The following is a 17,077-nucleotide window of genomic DNA, read 5'->3' as shown; positions in this document are numbered from 1 at the left end:
GAGTTGGAAGTCTGGCAAAGCTAGAAAGGAGATTTAATTTTAAAAGAAGGATTGCTGCATCAAAATTCCAGTGGAACTGAGACATGGGAGACCTGAAGCAATTGAGAATAAGCTCTGTAAGCAGTATCTGCTTCAAATCTGGCTCAAGTAGGTGCTAGCAACCAGCAATAGTTAATATCTGATGGCAGACTTGGTAGCCATCATTAATTGGGCTAGAAGAGAGTCATGGTCTGTCTTTTAATAGGCACAGGGTCAATGTTGGGCCAAAACCTGACATTAATGCAATGTTAAGGATGGGAAAATACAGAATTAACCTTAACTCTGCCCCTTTGTGATTCTGTTTTAGGATATGCTCTTGTTTTATTTCCGTATAAAATATTTGTCAATGAATACAATAAAGGATTGGAAAACAGGCCTTAAAGTGAGAGACTCAACAAGCTCAATCTGTTTAGCTTACCACAGAGACGGTTAAGGGATGACTCGATCACAGTCTGTAAGGACCTACATGGGGAACAAATATTTAATACTGGGCTCTTCAGTCTAGCAGAGAAAGGTCTAACATGATGCAATAGGAGGAAGTTGAAGCAGGCACATTCAGACTGGAAATAAGGCATCCACTCTTAACAGAGTAATTACCCATTGGAACAATTTCCGAGGGTCGTGGTGGATTTTCCATCACTGGCAATTTTAAAATCAAGACTGGCTGTTTTGCTAATAGAACCACTCTAGTTCAAACAGGGTCTGGCCTGTGTTATACTGGAGGTCAGACTAGATGGTACCTTCTTGCTTGGAATCTATGAATCCCTGAGGGTGGGGATAAGATGGATGTATCTCCACCCTTGGTACACATTTGAAGGAATTGGACACTCACTTCTGCTTCCTCCTATCTCTTTTTAGGAGATTACATCTGGCTAAGATATAATATCAAACTGGCTGGAGCCCTTTATGCAGCCGAGCCTCTGTTTGCCAGAAGCTGGGAATGGGCAACAGGGGATGGATCACTTGATGATCACCTGTTTGGTTCACTCCCTCTGGGCATCTGGCATTGGCCACTGTTGGCAGACAGGATGCTGGGCTGGATGGACCTTTGGTCTGACCCAGTGTGGCCGTTTTCATGTTCTTATATAAAACACAATCTATTATGGCGCTATAAGTGTAGAGACATCGGTAGTGACTCCACAGTTAGGATTGTGCTGTGATTTCCATTCAGGCAGGACTAAAATATAGCAAGGACTCTTCTTATCTGGTCAGCTCTGGCATGGAAGGTGGCAGCTCTTAAAGTCAACAGCGATGCTCTGACATGGGCCTGGGGAGACCACATCCCGGTGAAACTGCCAGGCAAATTAGGGAAGCAGCTGTGGGGAGTCCTCTCACCCCGCTGCAGCCTCAGGGCAGCCTGTACCCCAAACCCCTCATTCCTGGCCCCACCCCAGAGCCTGCATCCCAGCTGGAGCCCCCTCCCACACCTCAAACCCCTCATTCCAAATGTCATGCTCCGTACCTCAGTGGAACCCCCTGCACCCCATGTTGATGCTTGTAAAATGATTGTGTGGTAGCCAGTGCAAAGTTTGTCATGTTGGGTGTCTTCGGAAGGCTCGTGATGCATTGAGCATGGTTGTTATAGCGATGTTACAGTAATTATTACAGTAATGTTATAGGTTATAATTTCATGTATGTAGGTATGAGGCTGAAAAATGTGTCCTCATCGCTTAAAGCAAGCCCATGCGTGAACAGCCTGGGACTGCGGTTCTCACAGCGGAGCAGGGTAAGGCAGGCTCCCAGAGTCGAGGATTGGAGTGACCTAGCAGATCACTGGTCCAGACAACACCAGGGGAACATCCCAGTGGCGCAGTGAGCAAAGGTGTATGTACGGCTTGTTACTCCAAGTGAAGTTCACAAATGAAGCACTGATATTTGTGATTTGAAGTGAGCCTTAAGTGCAGTGGCTAAGGACAGTCAGGAGGAGCTCACAGTTTTGTTATCTTCTGTTTGCGTATTTTGGGAAAAGGGAAGTAGGAACAGAAAAGCAGGAAGTTAAAGTAGTGAAGCAATTGTGAAGTTAGACTCGCAGGGATCAGCAACCTTGCAGAAGTGTTGTGCCGAGTCTTCATTTATTCACTCTCATTTAAACTTTCGCGTGCCAGTGATACATTTTAACGTTTTTAGGTCTCTTTCTATAAGTCAATAATATAGAACTAAACTACTGTTGTATGTAAAGTAAATACAGTTTTTAAAATGTTTAACAAGCTTCATTTAAAATTAAATTAAAATGCAGAGCCCCCCGGACCGGTGGCCAGGACCCAAGCAGTGTGAGTGCCACTGAAAACCAGCTCGTGTGCTGCCTTCGGCACACGTGCTATAAGTTGCCTACCCCTGAGTTAGAGCTTTCTAGTCGTCAGTCTGCAGAAAAGGAGAGGGAGCAGCAGAGTTTATTGCAACTGAAAGAGACAGCCAGGACTGAAGCTGCACACAGAAGAAAAAGAGAAAGAGAGGGGAGAAAGAGAGCGAGAACACCAACTGGACCTGCCAGAGAAGCAGAACCAGAACCCCCCAACCCCAATGACTCCCATCACTCCAAAAATCCACAAAGGGGAACACTGATGCCCTGCATACAGTGAAGATGATGATATTGCTGAATATCTGACTACCTTTGAAAGGCAGTGTGTGATACATGAAATCCCTGATGATAAGAGAGTTCCTACCCTGACTGCAAAATTAACAGATAAAGCTTGAAATGTATTCAGTGGAATGCCTATTGAAGATGCTTTAAACGTTTGTCAGTTTAAAGATACTGTTTTGTGAAGTTTTCAGATTACCCCTGAAACATATAGAATTAAATTTAGGAATCTTAAGGGGATATTGGGATGAGTAATGGGGAATATGTAAACAAAATGAAAGATTTGTTGGGAAAATGGGTGAGGGGTAAAGAAGTGGCAAGTTTTGAGGGAATGTTGGATCGTGTTGTTCAAGAGCATTTCCTAAGCGTCTGTAAGGCTGATGTGAAGCAGAGTCCGTGGGACAAAGATGTAAAGTCTGTGGATGAGGCGGCTTTTTTAGCTGATGCCTTTGAACAGAATCAGGCGTCTACAGAGGGCAGGCCAAAGAAAGGGGTTTAAAACTGGTAGAAAGGGAGGATCCCATTTTGCCCCTGGGAGGAGAGAAGGGGGTTGGGAGCCTAAACATTCTCTTACCCCAAAACATTCCTCTAACTCTCATCTCAAATCTCCCGTAAAAGCAGAAGAGCCCAAAATGTAATTCCACTGATCACCTGAGGAATAAATGCCCTGTGCTGGGAGGAAGCAGGCAACCTGTAATTCGTGTTTAGTTCTTCTGACTTCAACACAGAACAACCCCCACACACACACCACCCCAAGCAATTGAAACTCATCAAATTGGCTCTGTGAGGTTAGCCTCTGCAGAACCAGATATGGAGCATGTTAAGGTTGTCCAAATTAATGGCAGGGAACACTTGGGGCAGAGGGATACAGGGGCCCACATCTCTCTGGTTAAGCAGAGTGTGGTCCCAAAGGTCAGTATGTTACCTGGCCAAATGGCAGAGATTGTGGGGGTGAGTGAAAGCAGATTCCTTGTACCGCTAGCTGAAATCCATGTGGTGTGGGAAGATTTGGAAAGTGTTTTGACTGTGGGGGTAATGGATCACCTCCTATTCGACCTGCTCCTTGGTAATGATTTTTTCCATGTAGCTCAGGTTAAAGTATTTGCCTGTAGCATAAAGGAGTCTTATGCTGGGACCCCTGAGGGTAAGGTCTCAGGAACTGCTGAGAGAATGCGAGAGAGTCTCCTTGATTCTTAAGTATCAGAGGGGTAGCCGTTAGTCTGGATCTGTAAAAGCAGCAGAGTCCTTAGAGACTAACAGACATATTGGAGCATGAGCTTTTGTGGATGAATACCCACTTCATACCACCCTCATGCAGCTGACAAAGTGGGTATTCACCCCTGAAAGCTCATGGTACAATACATATGTTAGTCTATAAGGTGCCACAGGACTCTCTGCTGCTTTTTCTTGATTCTTCTGCAGCTGGGGGAAGCAGTGTGCTTCCAGGTGGGAGGGCGGTTGAGACCAACTCCTACACTACAGCTGGAGGCAACACCCCACCCCAGAGCCTGCACCCCCAGCTGGGGCCCTCACTCCCCTGCACCCCAACCCTCTGCCCCAGCCCTGAGCCCCTTCCCAGAGGCTAGGGGTCCAGTACAGGAGTGGGTGGGTGAGGTTCTGTAGCCTGCGATGTGCCAGATGATCACGATGGTCCCTTCTGGCCTCAGAGTCTATGAGGGCTGCAGAAGCTCAGACTGAAGGCTGGAGGAGACAGCTCTGAACCGACAGGCCTGTGTCCACAGTGCAGGGTAACCCTGCCTGTCTCTTTACATGACACTCCAGGAGAGCAGCTCTGATCTGCAAAGCCGGTGATTCTCACCACTGCCTGACTAGCAGAGCGACTGTGGCCAGGTTTTGCCCACATGCAAACGCTACCGCAGAGCACTAGGAAGCCAGCTGGCTGTGGAGCTCCACCTTGTAATGCGAGCTTTCCCCGGTAGAGGTAGGGTTGCCAACTGGGTAATATTTAAAAACCGGACACTCCAGCAGGAGTGCCAGAACCTCCCTAGTCCTGCCTCTTCCCCCCGCCAGGCCTGTCCTTGCCCCGCCTCTTCTCCTGAGGCTCTGCCCCATCCACTCCTCTTGCCCCTCCCCCTCATCGCTCGCTGCTTTTCCCCTCCAAGCCCCCGTGTCTGGGTCAGGAGGGACTCGGCTGCTTTGCTGCGGCTGGGAGCTGCAGCCGCCTGACGCAGGTAGGAGGCGGCCCCAGCTGAGTAGGGGCTGGTGCGGTTGATGACCCAGTGCCTCCCTGCCTCCCCCGCAGCAGTAACTGGACTTTGGGTGTCCGTTCAGTAGAGCTGACTGGACACTGTCAGGTCCCCTTTTAGAACGGACTTTCTAGCTGAAAACCAGGCACCTGGCCACCCTAGGTAGAGAGGGCTCAAAAGCAGCCAGCTGTCAGACCTCCTCGATAGGTGCAAGACCTGCAACAGCTGGTGGGATAGAGGAACATGTCATCTATTGCCAGATCGACGTGCTCCTGGTACATTTGCAGAATCCAAGTACAGCCCGATGGAGATAGGGGGTTAGCAATGGTTAGAACTGTCCTCAGTAATGGGCCCCTGCTGGAATCAGGATCCTGTTGTGTTTGGTGCTGGACAGACACTTCAGTAGACACGGCCCCTGCCCTGGGACGTGTCCAGTCTCATTCCAACTAAATTCCACTTGACTAGGTAAAGTTGCAGTAGCATCCTTAGGTTTTAGCAAGTCTTTGCTCACTTCCTTGTTGGTACACAAACTTTGGCAACCTCAAGGGATGTGTGTGTGGGTGTGGGTGTCTCCCAGTCCTGGGCCAGTGGTGCCATGGACTAGTGGAATGAGCACAGGGCTAGGAGCCAGGAGTTCTTGAGCTCGTGTATCCATCTGGCCACTGATTCCCTCCAGAGACTTGGAGACTTAATCCCTGTACCCGTTTTCCCTTGCGTAAAAACGGTGATAATGCAGCCCCATCTCTGCTGGCCCTGTCGTGAGGCTGTACTTAGCGTTTGCAAAGGGCTAGCAAATGGCTAAGTATTGGGGTTTGGGGGAGACAGTGTGACCTAGTGGGCTCCTGGATTAGGATTTGGAGACCTGGGTTTCAATCCCAGCTGTACCAGTAACCTGGTGGGTGACTTTGGGCAAGTCATTGCACCATCTAGTGCCTTAGTTTCCCCATGTGTACAATGGGGTAATGGTAGTGACCTCCTTTGTACAGAGCTTTGAGATCTACTGATGCAAGTACCATATAAGAGCTGGGTATGATTATGATGACCACAGTCATGGGTGCATTAGAGACACTTGGATAGGCCCAGCCTCTAATACATTTAAGGAAGAAAGGTGCAATGTAACAAGAGGGGCTCCCCAGTCTGTTTGTCGTATCCACTCATCTCGTGTCAGATATGTGGAGTGTAAGTTCCTGGGGGCAGGAGCTGTCTTTTTGTCCGGTGTTTAATACCTGCAGAAGGACATTCTGCATCTCCAGACAGCAGTAAACAAAGGGCTTTTTGTCGGGATTTCCCGAACACGGGTCTTAATCAGTTTCTCCCTCTTTCTCCCCCGTTTTATCTGCGCTCCGGCCGGCCTCATGTTATTTTTGCCCTCTCGAAGGCATGCGATTGATTAGTTGCAGGGAACTTGCGTCCTAGCCTCATGTCTCAAGCCCAGGTGGTTTTGTTCCAGGCTCCCTCTCGAAGGCAGAGGCTCGTGCTGCGCCTGGCCCGGGGGTATGGCTGGTGGTCTCCTGGCAGAGCTTTGGCTTGGACTGAGTCATGGCTGGCTCCATGTGGATGGGAAAAGAGGGATCCCTGAGATCCTTCTCCTCCCTATGTCCACACAGGAGGCAGCTGCAGTTCAACTCAGGCCTGCCTTGCCCAGCCCAGACAGGAGGTATCTGAGCAAGGCAGGGACAGTGGCGAAACCCCCCAATCCTGCCCCGACTCCAGATATCAACAGGAGGGGAGTGGCTGTAATTGCCCTGGCCAGTTCACTGCCCCCACCCCAGGGTGCCTCATATATAGGCCTAACTCCTCTGCTCTGCTGAGCACAAGAGATGCTGAGCCATACTCCCGCCCCGGGCTGCAGAGGCCAGAGTTTGCCCATCTGCACAGTGGGGTTCACTCCCAGGGGAGTTGCAGGGCCTCCCCCCTGGCTGGTTTTACAGTGTTCTGCATTTCCCAAGCCTTGCTAGGAGGTGGCCCCGCTAACCTTTGTTCAAAGGTTTTACAGAGATGGGCGGGGCGGGGCGGGGCGGGGGAGGGGAAGAGGACCGAGTCGGCTCGTCTGCTCCTGCATTGCAATGCACTGAGACGCAACCACCCGGCTCCCTCCCTAACCCGTCGGTGGGGACTGTCATAAACAGATAGCTAAGGGTTAATGTCTCTTTCACCTGAAGCACCTGACCAGAGGACCAATCAGGAAACCGGATTTTTTCAACTTTGGGTGGAGGGATGTTTGTGTCTGAGTCTTTGTTGTCTGTCTGCCTGCTTTCTCTGAGCTTTGGAGAAGTAGTTCTGTTTTCTAATCTTCTGTTTCTAAGTGTAAGGACAAAGAGATCAGATAGTAAGTTATATGGTTTCTTTTCTTTGGTATTTGCATGAATATAAGTGCTGGAGTGCTTTGATTTGTATTCTTTTTGAATAAGGCTGTTTATTCAATATTCTTTTAAGCAATTGACCCTGTATTGTGTCACCTTAATACAGAGAGACCATTTGTATGTATTTTTCTTTCTTTTTATATAAAGCTTTCTTTTAAGACCTGTTGGAGTTTTTCTTTACTTCAGGGAAATTGAGTCTGTACTCACCAGGGAATTGGTGGGAGGAAGAAATCAGGGGAGATCTGTGTGTGTTGAATTTGCTAGCCTGATTTTGCATTTCCTCTGGGTGAAGAGGAAAGTGCTTTTGTTTCCAAGACTGGAAACGGAGAGGGGGAGTCACTCTGTTTGGATTCACAGAGCTTGTGTCTGTGTATCTCTCCAGGAGCACCTGGAGGGGGGAAGGGAAAAAGGATTATTTCCCTTTGTTGTGAGACTCAAGGGATTTGGGTCTTGGGGTCCCCAGGGAAGGTTTTTCAGGGGGACCAGAGTGCCCCAAAACACTCTAATTTTTTGGGTGGTGGCAGCAAGTACCAGGTCCAAGCTGGTAACTAAGCTTGGAGGTTTTCATGCTAACCCCCATATTTTGGACGCTAAGGTCCAAATCTGGGACTAAAGTTATGACAGGGACGACCCTGGGAATCCCAGCTGCAGAGTTGCCCCCGCTCTGGGCCCGCTGCCGGCCGCGCTCTCCGACGCTGCTTGGTGATGACAACCTGACCGCTGCACTGGGACGGCTCTTGGCTTCTTCACAGCTCTCAACCGCCTTCTCTTTTTCATTCCTGCCTTCCGCTCCCTCTCTCCTTTTCCCTCCCGCTTTCCTTTGGGCTCGCTCGTTTTCCCGGTGATTCCTGGCTCTGTCCCACAAAACCCCGATTCAGCCCCCATTGATGCTAGTGGAAGCTGGCTGGGTCCCACCCAAAGAGCCTTTATGGCCAGCCACCAGGTTCCCATGCTTCCGCCTTGCTCTGGGGCCAGCAGGTTTTCCTCCAAACTTGTTAATTCTCAGCATTGCAGAGGAGCTGGATCGGGGCCTGGCGCGTGAGGACGAGCAAGCCGAGAAGAGAGGAGAATTCTGTTCCTAACGGGTCTTTGTTCCCCCCTAGGTCCAGGCGGCAGGAGGAGGGGAACAGGGCGCTGTGGCCGGCTGGGCTCCATCACAGCTCTGAAGTACGCGGTGGTCGGACTCTACCTGCTCGTGTTCCTGATCCTCGTCGGCTTCTTCATCCTGGCAGGTAAAGGCGCCTCCGGTTTGCCTCCTGCTCCGGGGAGGAGTGGAATGGGGTAGGGAATGCCGTGTTTGTACCGGAGCCTTCACGGCCGCCTCTGGGCTGCCACCTCTTTCAGCCAGGCAGGGCTGAAAATGCTTGTGGTCTGGTATGAGCTGCATGAGCTCACTGCAATGTTGGGTGGTTTCGAGAAGCCAGGCTCTGGCTCCAGCAGGGATCACCGTAGGGAGGGTCTCTGGCTGTGCTATCCGGGGAGGGTGGGGCGGGAAATGGGGGATGATCACAGTGCTCCCTTCTGGCTTTGGAATCTAGGACTCACTAAGTCATGAGTCCTCATGGCCCAAATGCCCAGCGGTGGTCGCCCTCTCCGTCTCACTCTTTCACTACGTCGCCCCTCAGGGCAGCTGTCAGCCTGCAGCCCTGGGCACTGCCTTGAGTGACCACACGTGGGACTGGTCAGGAGATGGGCTACCGAGAGCTAGGGGCTATTCCTGGCCCTGCCACTGGCTTGCTGCATCATCCTGGGCAAGTCATGTTAAAAAAAAAATGTCTCTGCATCTTCAGATCTTCAGGCACTAGAAAAAGGCAAAACATAACGAGTGGGCCAGATCCTCCTGTGCTTTTCCGCAGCCACATTCTTTCTCCGCCAATCACTGCGCCTCAGAGATCTCCCTCGGCAGTCCCTTAATCCCCACAGCATGTCTCCAGGATCCTGTGTTTACTCCACCGCCCTGCGTCTTGGGTGTAATCATACCCGATGCTCAACCAGGCACAGCTTGAGTAATTCTTGGCTCCAGGGGGCTGTGGTTGCATCAGGCCGAGGTGCACCACGCGGAGGATTAATGAACAGCCTTGGCCTGCCCCGCTCCCAAGCTGATGTGTTGGTTTTGTGGGCTGAGCTGTTTCCACCCGAATGTTTTGCAAAGCCACTTCCACTGCAATCGCTCCCAACTGCCACGAGGCCAAATTGCGATGTGGTGCTTGGCGGTCTGGCCCTTTCATTTCCCGCTGACCCTTGGAAGAAACAACCCACCCGCTTCTTGTTCAGTTTGAGAGGCCTCCCACCGAGAGCAGCATGGGCTTCCCGAACCCGACACCATGGAAATCAAGTCTTGACTCCACACAGCTCTGGAGAAACGCCATCAGTCTGGGCCTGTCTGAGATGCACAGAAGATTTGTACAGCCCCTAGCAGAGTGTGGCGCCATTCTTGGTTGGCCCTTGCACACCACCATAATAAATGTGATTATTAATCATCATAAAGATCTCTGTGCGCGTTTCATCTGCATCTCCCAAGACTCGGACCCACAGGGTTACCCAGGATCTTGATCAATTGCACAAGTAAGCAGGACCAAGTCTACTCAGTGCTAGGATCAGAAGCCTGGAAAGGAAACCCAGGTGTCACACAGGACATGAATCTGTAGGAGGCGCTTTCCCTCTGCTAGTGCCAACTCCAGTGCACCAGACTCCCACAGGCCAGATAGTCCTTGTCAGTCTGGGAGGTGAGAGACTGGGTCTAAGAACTCCCCCTGCCTGGGTCATCAGCATGGCTTAAATCCCTTGTCATCAGCACCGCTATCCTGACCTTTATCACTTGAGCTACAGGAGGAGCTCCATCAGCCAGTGGCAGTAGGCTGTTACCCCTCTAGCAGCCTAGCAGCTGTGCCAGTGAGTTTCTCGAGCACACTCCTGAACTCGGATCTCCCACGAGGCATCATGAGACCTCACTGTGAGGCCGTTGACCTGGCCTGCTGCCACATACTTCTTGGAGGAAAGCGAGCACGCAATATCTGCAGAAGGGAAAGAAACCTCCCACAGCTGGGGTGCAGTACTGGATCTGGGTTGAGTTCTTACTGCTAGAACGAGCTCAGGCCAGGGGGAAAGAATCAGGTTACCAACTGTGAGCCCCAGAAACCCTGCCCTGGACTAGGAGGCAGGCGCACTGGAAACTCCCTAAAAGTGGGGGGGCCCCCGGCACCCGAAATGTGGCCCTGTCCCCCATGCCACCCCTTCCGCTGGAGGCTCTGCTCCCGTGCCACTCCTTGTCCCTAGGCCCTGCCCCCACCACATCCCTTTCCCCAAGCACCTGCCCTCGTGCAGCCCCTTCCCCCAAGATCTCACCTCCGCTCACTCCTCTCCATCCCCTCCCTGCCCTACATCACTCACTCTTATGTCTGTTAAAAAGTGATGGGACCTGTGACGAAGTGGAACTGTTCTTAATGTTTCCTCTGAATACTGTGGGGGTGCCTCAGTTTCCCCTACGCAGTTCTTAAGTCTCCACCGTGCATAAATGGCCGACATTCTGTCTCCTGGCAACAAATGGCTGGGGCCCTTCCCCCTGCAAGGGGATGGCTAAAGGTGAACAAAGAGATCAGGTGACCTCCTGGCCCAGGAAAGAGACAAAGGCCAGAAAGGAGGGGCTGGAGGGGGTTTCAGTCTGCAGTTGCCTGGGGACGGAAAGTGAGGGCAGAGGGGGGTGTCTGGCTCACTGCCCCCCAGAATGGACCTGGCTGAGGAGTCCAGTTCTCTGTACCTACAAGCTCTGTTTCAGACCGTGTTCCTGTCATCTAATAAACCTCTGTTTTACTGGCTGGTTAATAGTCAGTGTCTCAGGCGGACTCGCTGTGGGAAGCACACGGTGGGGCAGAGGATGCTGAATGCTCCAAGGTCAGACCCAGGTCAGACGTGTGAGCTTCTTGCCCTGAAGATAGTCTCCAAGGGAGAGGAGGCTCCCCAAAGTCCTGGCTGGCTTTGTGAGGAGCAGTTCCAGAGCATCACCTGGGGACTCCGTGACAGAGCCATGGCCCCCTGGTCCTTCCTGTTCCAGTGCCCCTGCTAGGAGGTTGACATGGGCCTGGACTTTGAAACACCTGGCAGAGACACTGTCCCTACAAAATCCATCCTTGAATGTGAGTTCTGGGTTTCCTCGTCCTACATGGGCCACCTGTTTAGCTGCATGCATTCAGCTGCTAGTTCTGGACTATAACATACAGCACCAAATCGTTGGGCACTTAGCACACAGCGGGACCTCCCAGAACTTTGCAGCAACAGGGGACATAGAACCCAGCTCCTTCTGTTTCAAAACCCCTGGCCCCTTTGGCCAAAGGAGAATCTCCACTGGGAATTCACAGTATAGGGTCACTGAGACACATCAGCACCGGTCTCATTCAATCCAGCAGAGGGTGTTGTTAACACATACCCTGCAGCCTGTTCACTACAGCATTTACTATGGGTGCTCAGTAGCACTGGGTACTGAAATGGAAGCAGAGCTGGAACGTGGTTCCTTTGACAGTTTACAAAAGAATCCAAGCAGTATTTTCCTTCCGCCCTCTGTTCACAGCCCCCCTGACTGGAGCATGAATTAAGAGACCATTTGGGTTGTCACTTCCAGACTGGTGTGCAAGCACGTATAGATCATCTACAGCAGAGATCGGCAACCTTTGGCACGCGGCCTGTCACAGAAAGCCGCTAGCGGGCCAGGATGGTGTGTCTACCTACAGCATCTGCTCCCACTGGCCGCGATTCGCCGCTCCAGGCCAATGGGGACTGCGGGAAGCGGCGCGGGCCAAGGGATGTGCTGGCCACTTCATGCATCCCCCTTGGGCAGGGATGGTGAACTGCGGCCAGTGGGAGCTGCGACTGGCTGAACCTGCGGACGCTGCAGGTAAACAAACTGTCCTGACCTGCCAGCGGATTTCCTTGATGGGCCGTGTGCCAAAGGTTGCCGATCCCTGAGCTACAGGATCTAGGTGTGATGTTGCACTCTACATGATTTTATGAAAACATGCTAATGAGTGTGAATATAATGTAACTGGAACATGCTTCATGCAAAAGGTTTCTTGTAAGACATCATTACAAAGCTTATAATCTACTGAGTGTGGTCATCCTATCTGTATAAATGTATCATTCTTGTATCTGAAACTAGGAATATGAAATATAACTCTGAGGGCCTATTGTAATTATGCAAAGTGTGGGCCATTAATGGTGGTTTGGAATCTTGATGGCTCCCATCAACCAGGACAACTGACTGTGGGTGGCTTTGTTTGCAGGCAGCTTTCCTGTGAGCCAGGCCGGGAAGAATGAAGGCTTAGGGTCTCACAGGACATGTGACCAGGTCACCTGGCACTGGAATCCTTCTTTAACCTGGTGCTTTTCCATTTAGAATGGGGGGAGATCCAGAGAGGGTCACAAGATTCCCACCTTGTGCAAAGCTCTATAAGGGGGTGGAACAGAACAAAGGAGGCTGCAGTCATGAGAAATCCCCTAGCTACCACCTGAGCTGGAACAAGGGCTGCACCAGGGGAAAGGATTGGGCCCAGACTAGGAAGGAGTCTAGTCTCTGATAGAAGCTTATTGGAACATCTCTGAGGGAGAGATTTGATCTGTAATCAGTTTCCTAATGTATTAGGCTTAGACTTGTGTGCTTTATTTTATTTTGTTTGGTAATTCACTTTGTTCTGTCTGTTACTGCTTGGAACCACTTAAATCCTACTTTCTGTATTTAATAAAATCACTTTTTACTTATTCATTAACCCAGATTCTGTATTAATACCTGGGGGAGCAAACAGCTGTGCACCTCTCTCTATCAGCGTTATAGAGAGTGGACAATTTTATGAGTTTATCCTGTATAAAACAGCTTTATTTTGGGTTTGGACCCCACTGGGAGTTGGGCATCGGGGTGTTGGAGACAGGAGCATTTCTTAAGCTGTTTTCAGTTAAGCCTGTAGTTTAGGGGGATGTTGTTCAGACCTGGGTGTGTGTCTGCAGCAGGCTAGCGTGTCTGGCTCAGACCAGGCAGGGCACTGGAGTCCCAAGCTGTCAAGAAAGCAGGGGCAGAAGTAGTCTCAACACATCAGTTGGCAGTTCCCAAGGGGTTTTCTGTGATCCAGCCCGTCACACCATGCAGCACCCGTCCATCTTCCAAACAAACCCTCTGCTTTCTCAATATTGACGGTCTTCGTACTGGAAAGCAAGGCCGCCTGGAAGCAGGCCATCAGCCTGCTATCAAAGCACAGGATGCGCGGAGCTCTGGGGTGGGGAAGGGAACTCTTGGAAGGCAGGGTGGGCCTCATGTCAGTTGTTGGTATGTTTTTATTCTCTCCCTGCTGGGAGTAATTTAAAATGTGCAGGCAGATCATGTGAATGGAGGCAAACCAGAGCCCGTCCCCACCCCCCCGTAACACATATACACAAACACCCCAGTGGAGCTTCCCTGACACCAGGTGCCTATGGAAACACCGACTCGCTCTTCCACGGTGGTAGGGAAACCGCATCGCCTGATCCCCTTCCCTGGTATTGCTCCTTTTCGCTTTGTAAAAGGGTTTAACCCACGGGACTCGAGCCAAATCTCCAAAGTCAACGTACTGTCAATAGTCACTCTCCTGGTAGGGCTGCCAACTTTCTAATTGCACAAAACTGAACACCCTACCCCGCCCCTTCCTCGAGGCCTTGTCCCTTCCCCGCCCCTTCCCCAAGGTGAGGGCACTGGGCTGGGGGTGCAGATTGTGGGGTAGGGCCAGGGATGACGGATTTGGGATGTGAGAGGGAGCTCTAGGATGGAGCAGGAGGTTGGGGTGCAGGGGGGTGAGGGCTCTGGGATGAGGATGCAGGCTCTGGGATGGGGCCAGGGATGAGGAGATTGGGGTGCAGGAGGGGGCTGTGGGTTTGGGGGGTGCTCAGGGCTAGAGCAGGGGATTTGTGGTGTGGGGAGGGTTGTGGGATGGGGGTGCAGATTGTGGGGTAGGGCCAGGGATGACAGATTTGGGGTGTGAGAGGGAGCTCTAGGATGGAGCAGGAGGTTGGGGGCAGGGGGGTGAGGGCTCTGGGATGAGGATGCAGGCTCTGGGATGGGGCCAGGGATGAGGGGATTGGGGTGCAGGAGGGGGCTCTGGGTTTGGGGGTGCTCAGGGCTGGAGCAGGGGATTGGAGTGAGATGGCTCCCAGTCAGCAGTGCAGCGGGGGTGCTAAGGCAGGCTTCCTGCCTGTCCTGCCACCACAGACTGCGCTGCGCCCCGGAAGCAGCCAGCAGCAGGTCCGACTCCTAGGCGGAGGTTGACAGGTGGCTCTGCATGCTGCTCTCGGCACCACCTCCCAGCGTGGAGCCGGTGCTCGGGACGGGGCAGCACGTGGAGCCCCGTGATCCCCCCCGCCTAGGAGCCGAACCTTCTGGCCGCTTCCAGGGCGCAGCACGGAGCCAGTACAGGTAGGGACTAGCCTGCCTTAGCTGGGCAGCACCGCTAACCTGACTTTTAACAGCCTGGTCAGCGGTACTGACCGGAGCCGCCAGGGTCCCTTTTAGACCAGGTGTTCCCATCGAAAACCGGACACCTGGTCATCCCGTCTCCTGGGCGTGGACAGAACTAACCATTGGGCCCAAAGGATGTTTGGGGAGGCTGCCTGGTCAGAGAGTGACTCCACCCCAGAGTTAAGTAGCATGCAGTCGGGAGATTTATGGGTTTTGCTTTTAATTTAGTTGCAGTGGCCTTCTTACCACGTCCTGTCTAGGAAGCCTGGATCTGTTGGAATCTGAAGGGCAAGCTTCCTGGGGTCAGTCCTTCCTTCTGGGTCAGACAGATGCAGGAGCACGTCAGCTGGAGCCTTTAGTCCCTTCCCCTGCCCCTCCTGTTTTTGGTTGAATCCTGACCCTTTCCATGCCAGGAGTTGTGCAGGGATGAGGGAACTGGCCCCCTTATTCCAGATATATTTACAATTGTCAGCACCAGAGCGGCTGCATTAGACAGGCAGCCACAGAAAATCTGTAATGCAGCCAACTCTGTCAAGAGGGTGTGCCTGCCCTGCAGCGCCCCCTGCTGAGTTAGGGCTATGCTGCGGGCACTCTCTGCCTCAGTTTCCCTTCTCAGTAAACCAGTAGCTCCATTCAGGCACCTTTGATGCAAAGATACCCTCCTTGGGGCTTGTTTAACCCAAGCTTATGATTTTGGAGGACCCAATGCATGAGTTTTGAACATTTGGAATTGGTCAGACTGAATCTGTGCCCTAAATTAATTATAGCACCTAATTAAGACCTTTAATCTGAGGCACTCAAAGTGCTCTACAAACAGATGAATTCATTCTCCGTGAACTGGGGATCACAAGAGGGTAAGACCTCCATTTTGGCTGCCACTGTTTACTGAAGACACTTACCCACAGGTGCTTGGCTTTCAAAATTGCTGTGTACTCACCCACTTCCATTGAATTCACTGTGGGGTGCTCAGTATAATACACTGGCAAAGTATGTGTTGTGTTCCTCCATAGTGGCTGGTTTACATAGAGGATAAAAACCAACTACTGCTGACAGCAAAGGGAGTTACTCCTTCAAGTGGTAGAGACCTGTGATTTGGTATGGAAAGTCCTCAGTTCAAACACACCCACAGAAGGTTTCTTAAGCAGCTCTAAAAATCTATCCTCCTCCTGCTGTTTGAAGTTGGGCTTCCAAAATTACAGGCTGTCTTTGAACAGCTGGCCCTAGCCATACAGTAAAACAAAATGCAGGAGTCCTGGCTTCCAACTGCTGAGTCCAGGCGAGAATCCAGAATAATAAAAAATAAAGCCATGTGGGGCAGGCCTTGGCTGTAGCAGCCCTCGCTGTAGAGAGTCCTGCCCCCTTCAGCAGGGCTCTGTGTTAGTACCTAGGGCCATGCTAGCAGATCCCACCGTTGGATGAGGGCCTGTGGGTGAAATTTACTCCTGTGGACAAGACCCAGCACAAAGCCCTTAAAACAGGACATAGCCTGGCCTCTTGTGTTGGCTCCCTGTGTGAGGTGAATTTCACTCACAGTGAGCACAGGCAAGCAGCAGAAGCCCAAAGGAACTGAAACCAGATTGCTAAAGAAGTAAAAAAGGAGAGTTACAGGCACAGAGGAAGCAGATGGAAGAGAAGGAGAGTGAAATGATGCTGAAACAGCAAATATATATATATATATATATATATATATATATATATATTAGGTTTTGAATACCAGTCCATCAATCCATCCTCAGCAAGATGCATTTATTAACTTAATGAAAACACCTACAAACTACAGGCCAAAACAAACAAGTTTCTACACAGCTTGAGTTCCAGTCTTCTCTCCCTTGTTTACCAGGGACCATACCCTGGCGGGAACGCTGTACTGCCCTGTGATGGGGTCTTCTCCCCACACCAGCCCCCAAAAGGTAAAGGAAGCTGTATAAGGGTTCGCTGGGTGAAATATTCCACACATATGGGGTTAGACTGGAGAAGCAACCCCTAATTGGAAGATGGAGGTCAGCTGAGCAGGTGTAGGCTGGGCTAGGATAAAGCCAGGAAGCTGGTCACAGAAATGGCTGCTGTAAGGAAATCTGCAGCCACCCTTGTGTATTAGAGAGGCAAGGAGGGAACCCAGGGAAAGAATAGGACTGTGGGAGCCCAGCCGTGAGGGAAGGGTGTACTGGGAAGGGGGGAGCAAAGCCTGTGGGAGGTGGAGTAGGAAGCAGCTCAGGAAGAGAGGAGCAAATTTGGGGTCTGAGCAACCCTTGGCTGCATGTTATAGGGTCCCTGGGCTGGAACCTGGAGTAGTGTGTGGGCCTGGGTTCCCCCCAGCCACTGATGGGGGGGGGATGGCGTTGCCTGGACAAAGGGTCCAGTGACACTCTGTAGCCCAGAAGGGGGAACCCCACAGTGAGGTGGCTGAGGGGCTGAGTCACAA

General features: G+C 51.5%; 1 protein-coding gene across 4 annotated transcripts in view; it reads left to right on the top strand.

The window, feature by feature from the left end:
* The window catches only part of SCARA5 (scavenger receptor class A member 5), a 187,153-nt gene that overhangs the window by 61,517 nt on the left and 108,559 nt on the right, over nt 1-17,077 (top strand). For all 4 annotated transcript variants that reach the window (XM_030555109.1, XM_030555108.1, XM_030555107.1 and 1 more), the window contains one exon: nt 8,291-8,419. In XM_030555109.1, coding sequence (XP_030410969.1) covers nt 8,291-8,419 — 129 coding nt within the window. The remainder of the gene's footprint in view (nt 1-8,290; nt 8,420-17,077) is intronic.

This window comes from Gopherus evgoodei, chromosome 3, assembly GCF_007399415.2.
Source record: "Gopherus evgoodei ecotype Sinaloan lineage chromosome 3, rGopEvg1_v1.p, whole genome shotgun sequence".
Lineage (NCBI taxonomy): Eukaryota > Metazoa > Chordata > Testudines > Testudinidae > Gopherus > Gopherus evgoodei.
This window is presented reverse-complemented; position numbering and strand designations above follow the sequence as displayed.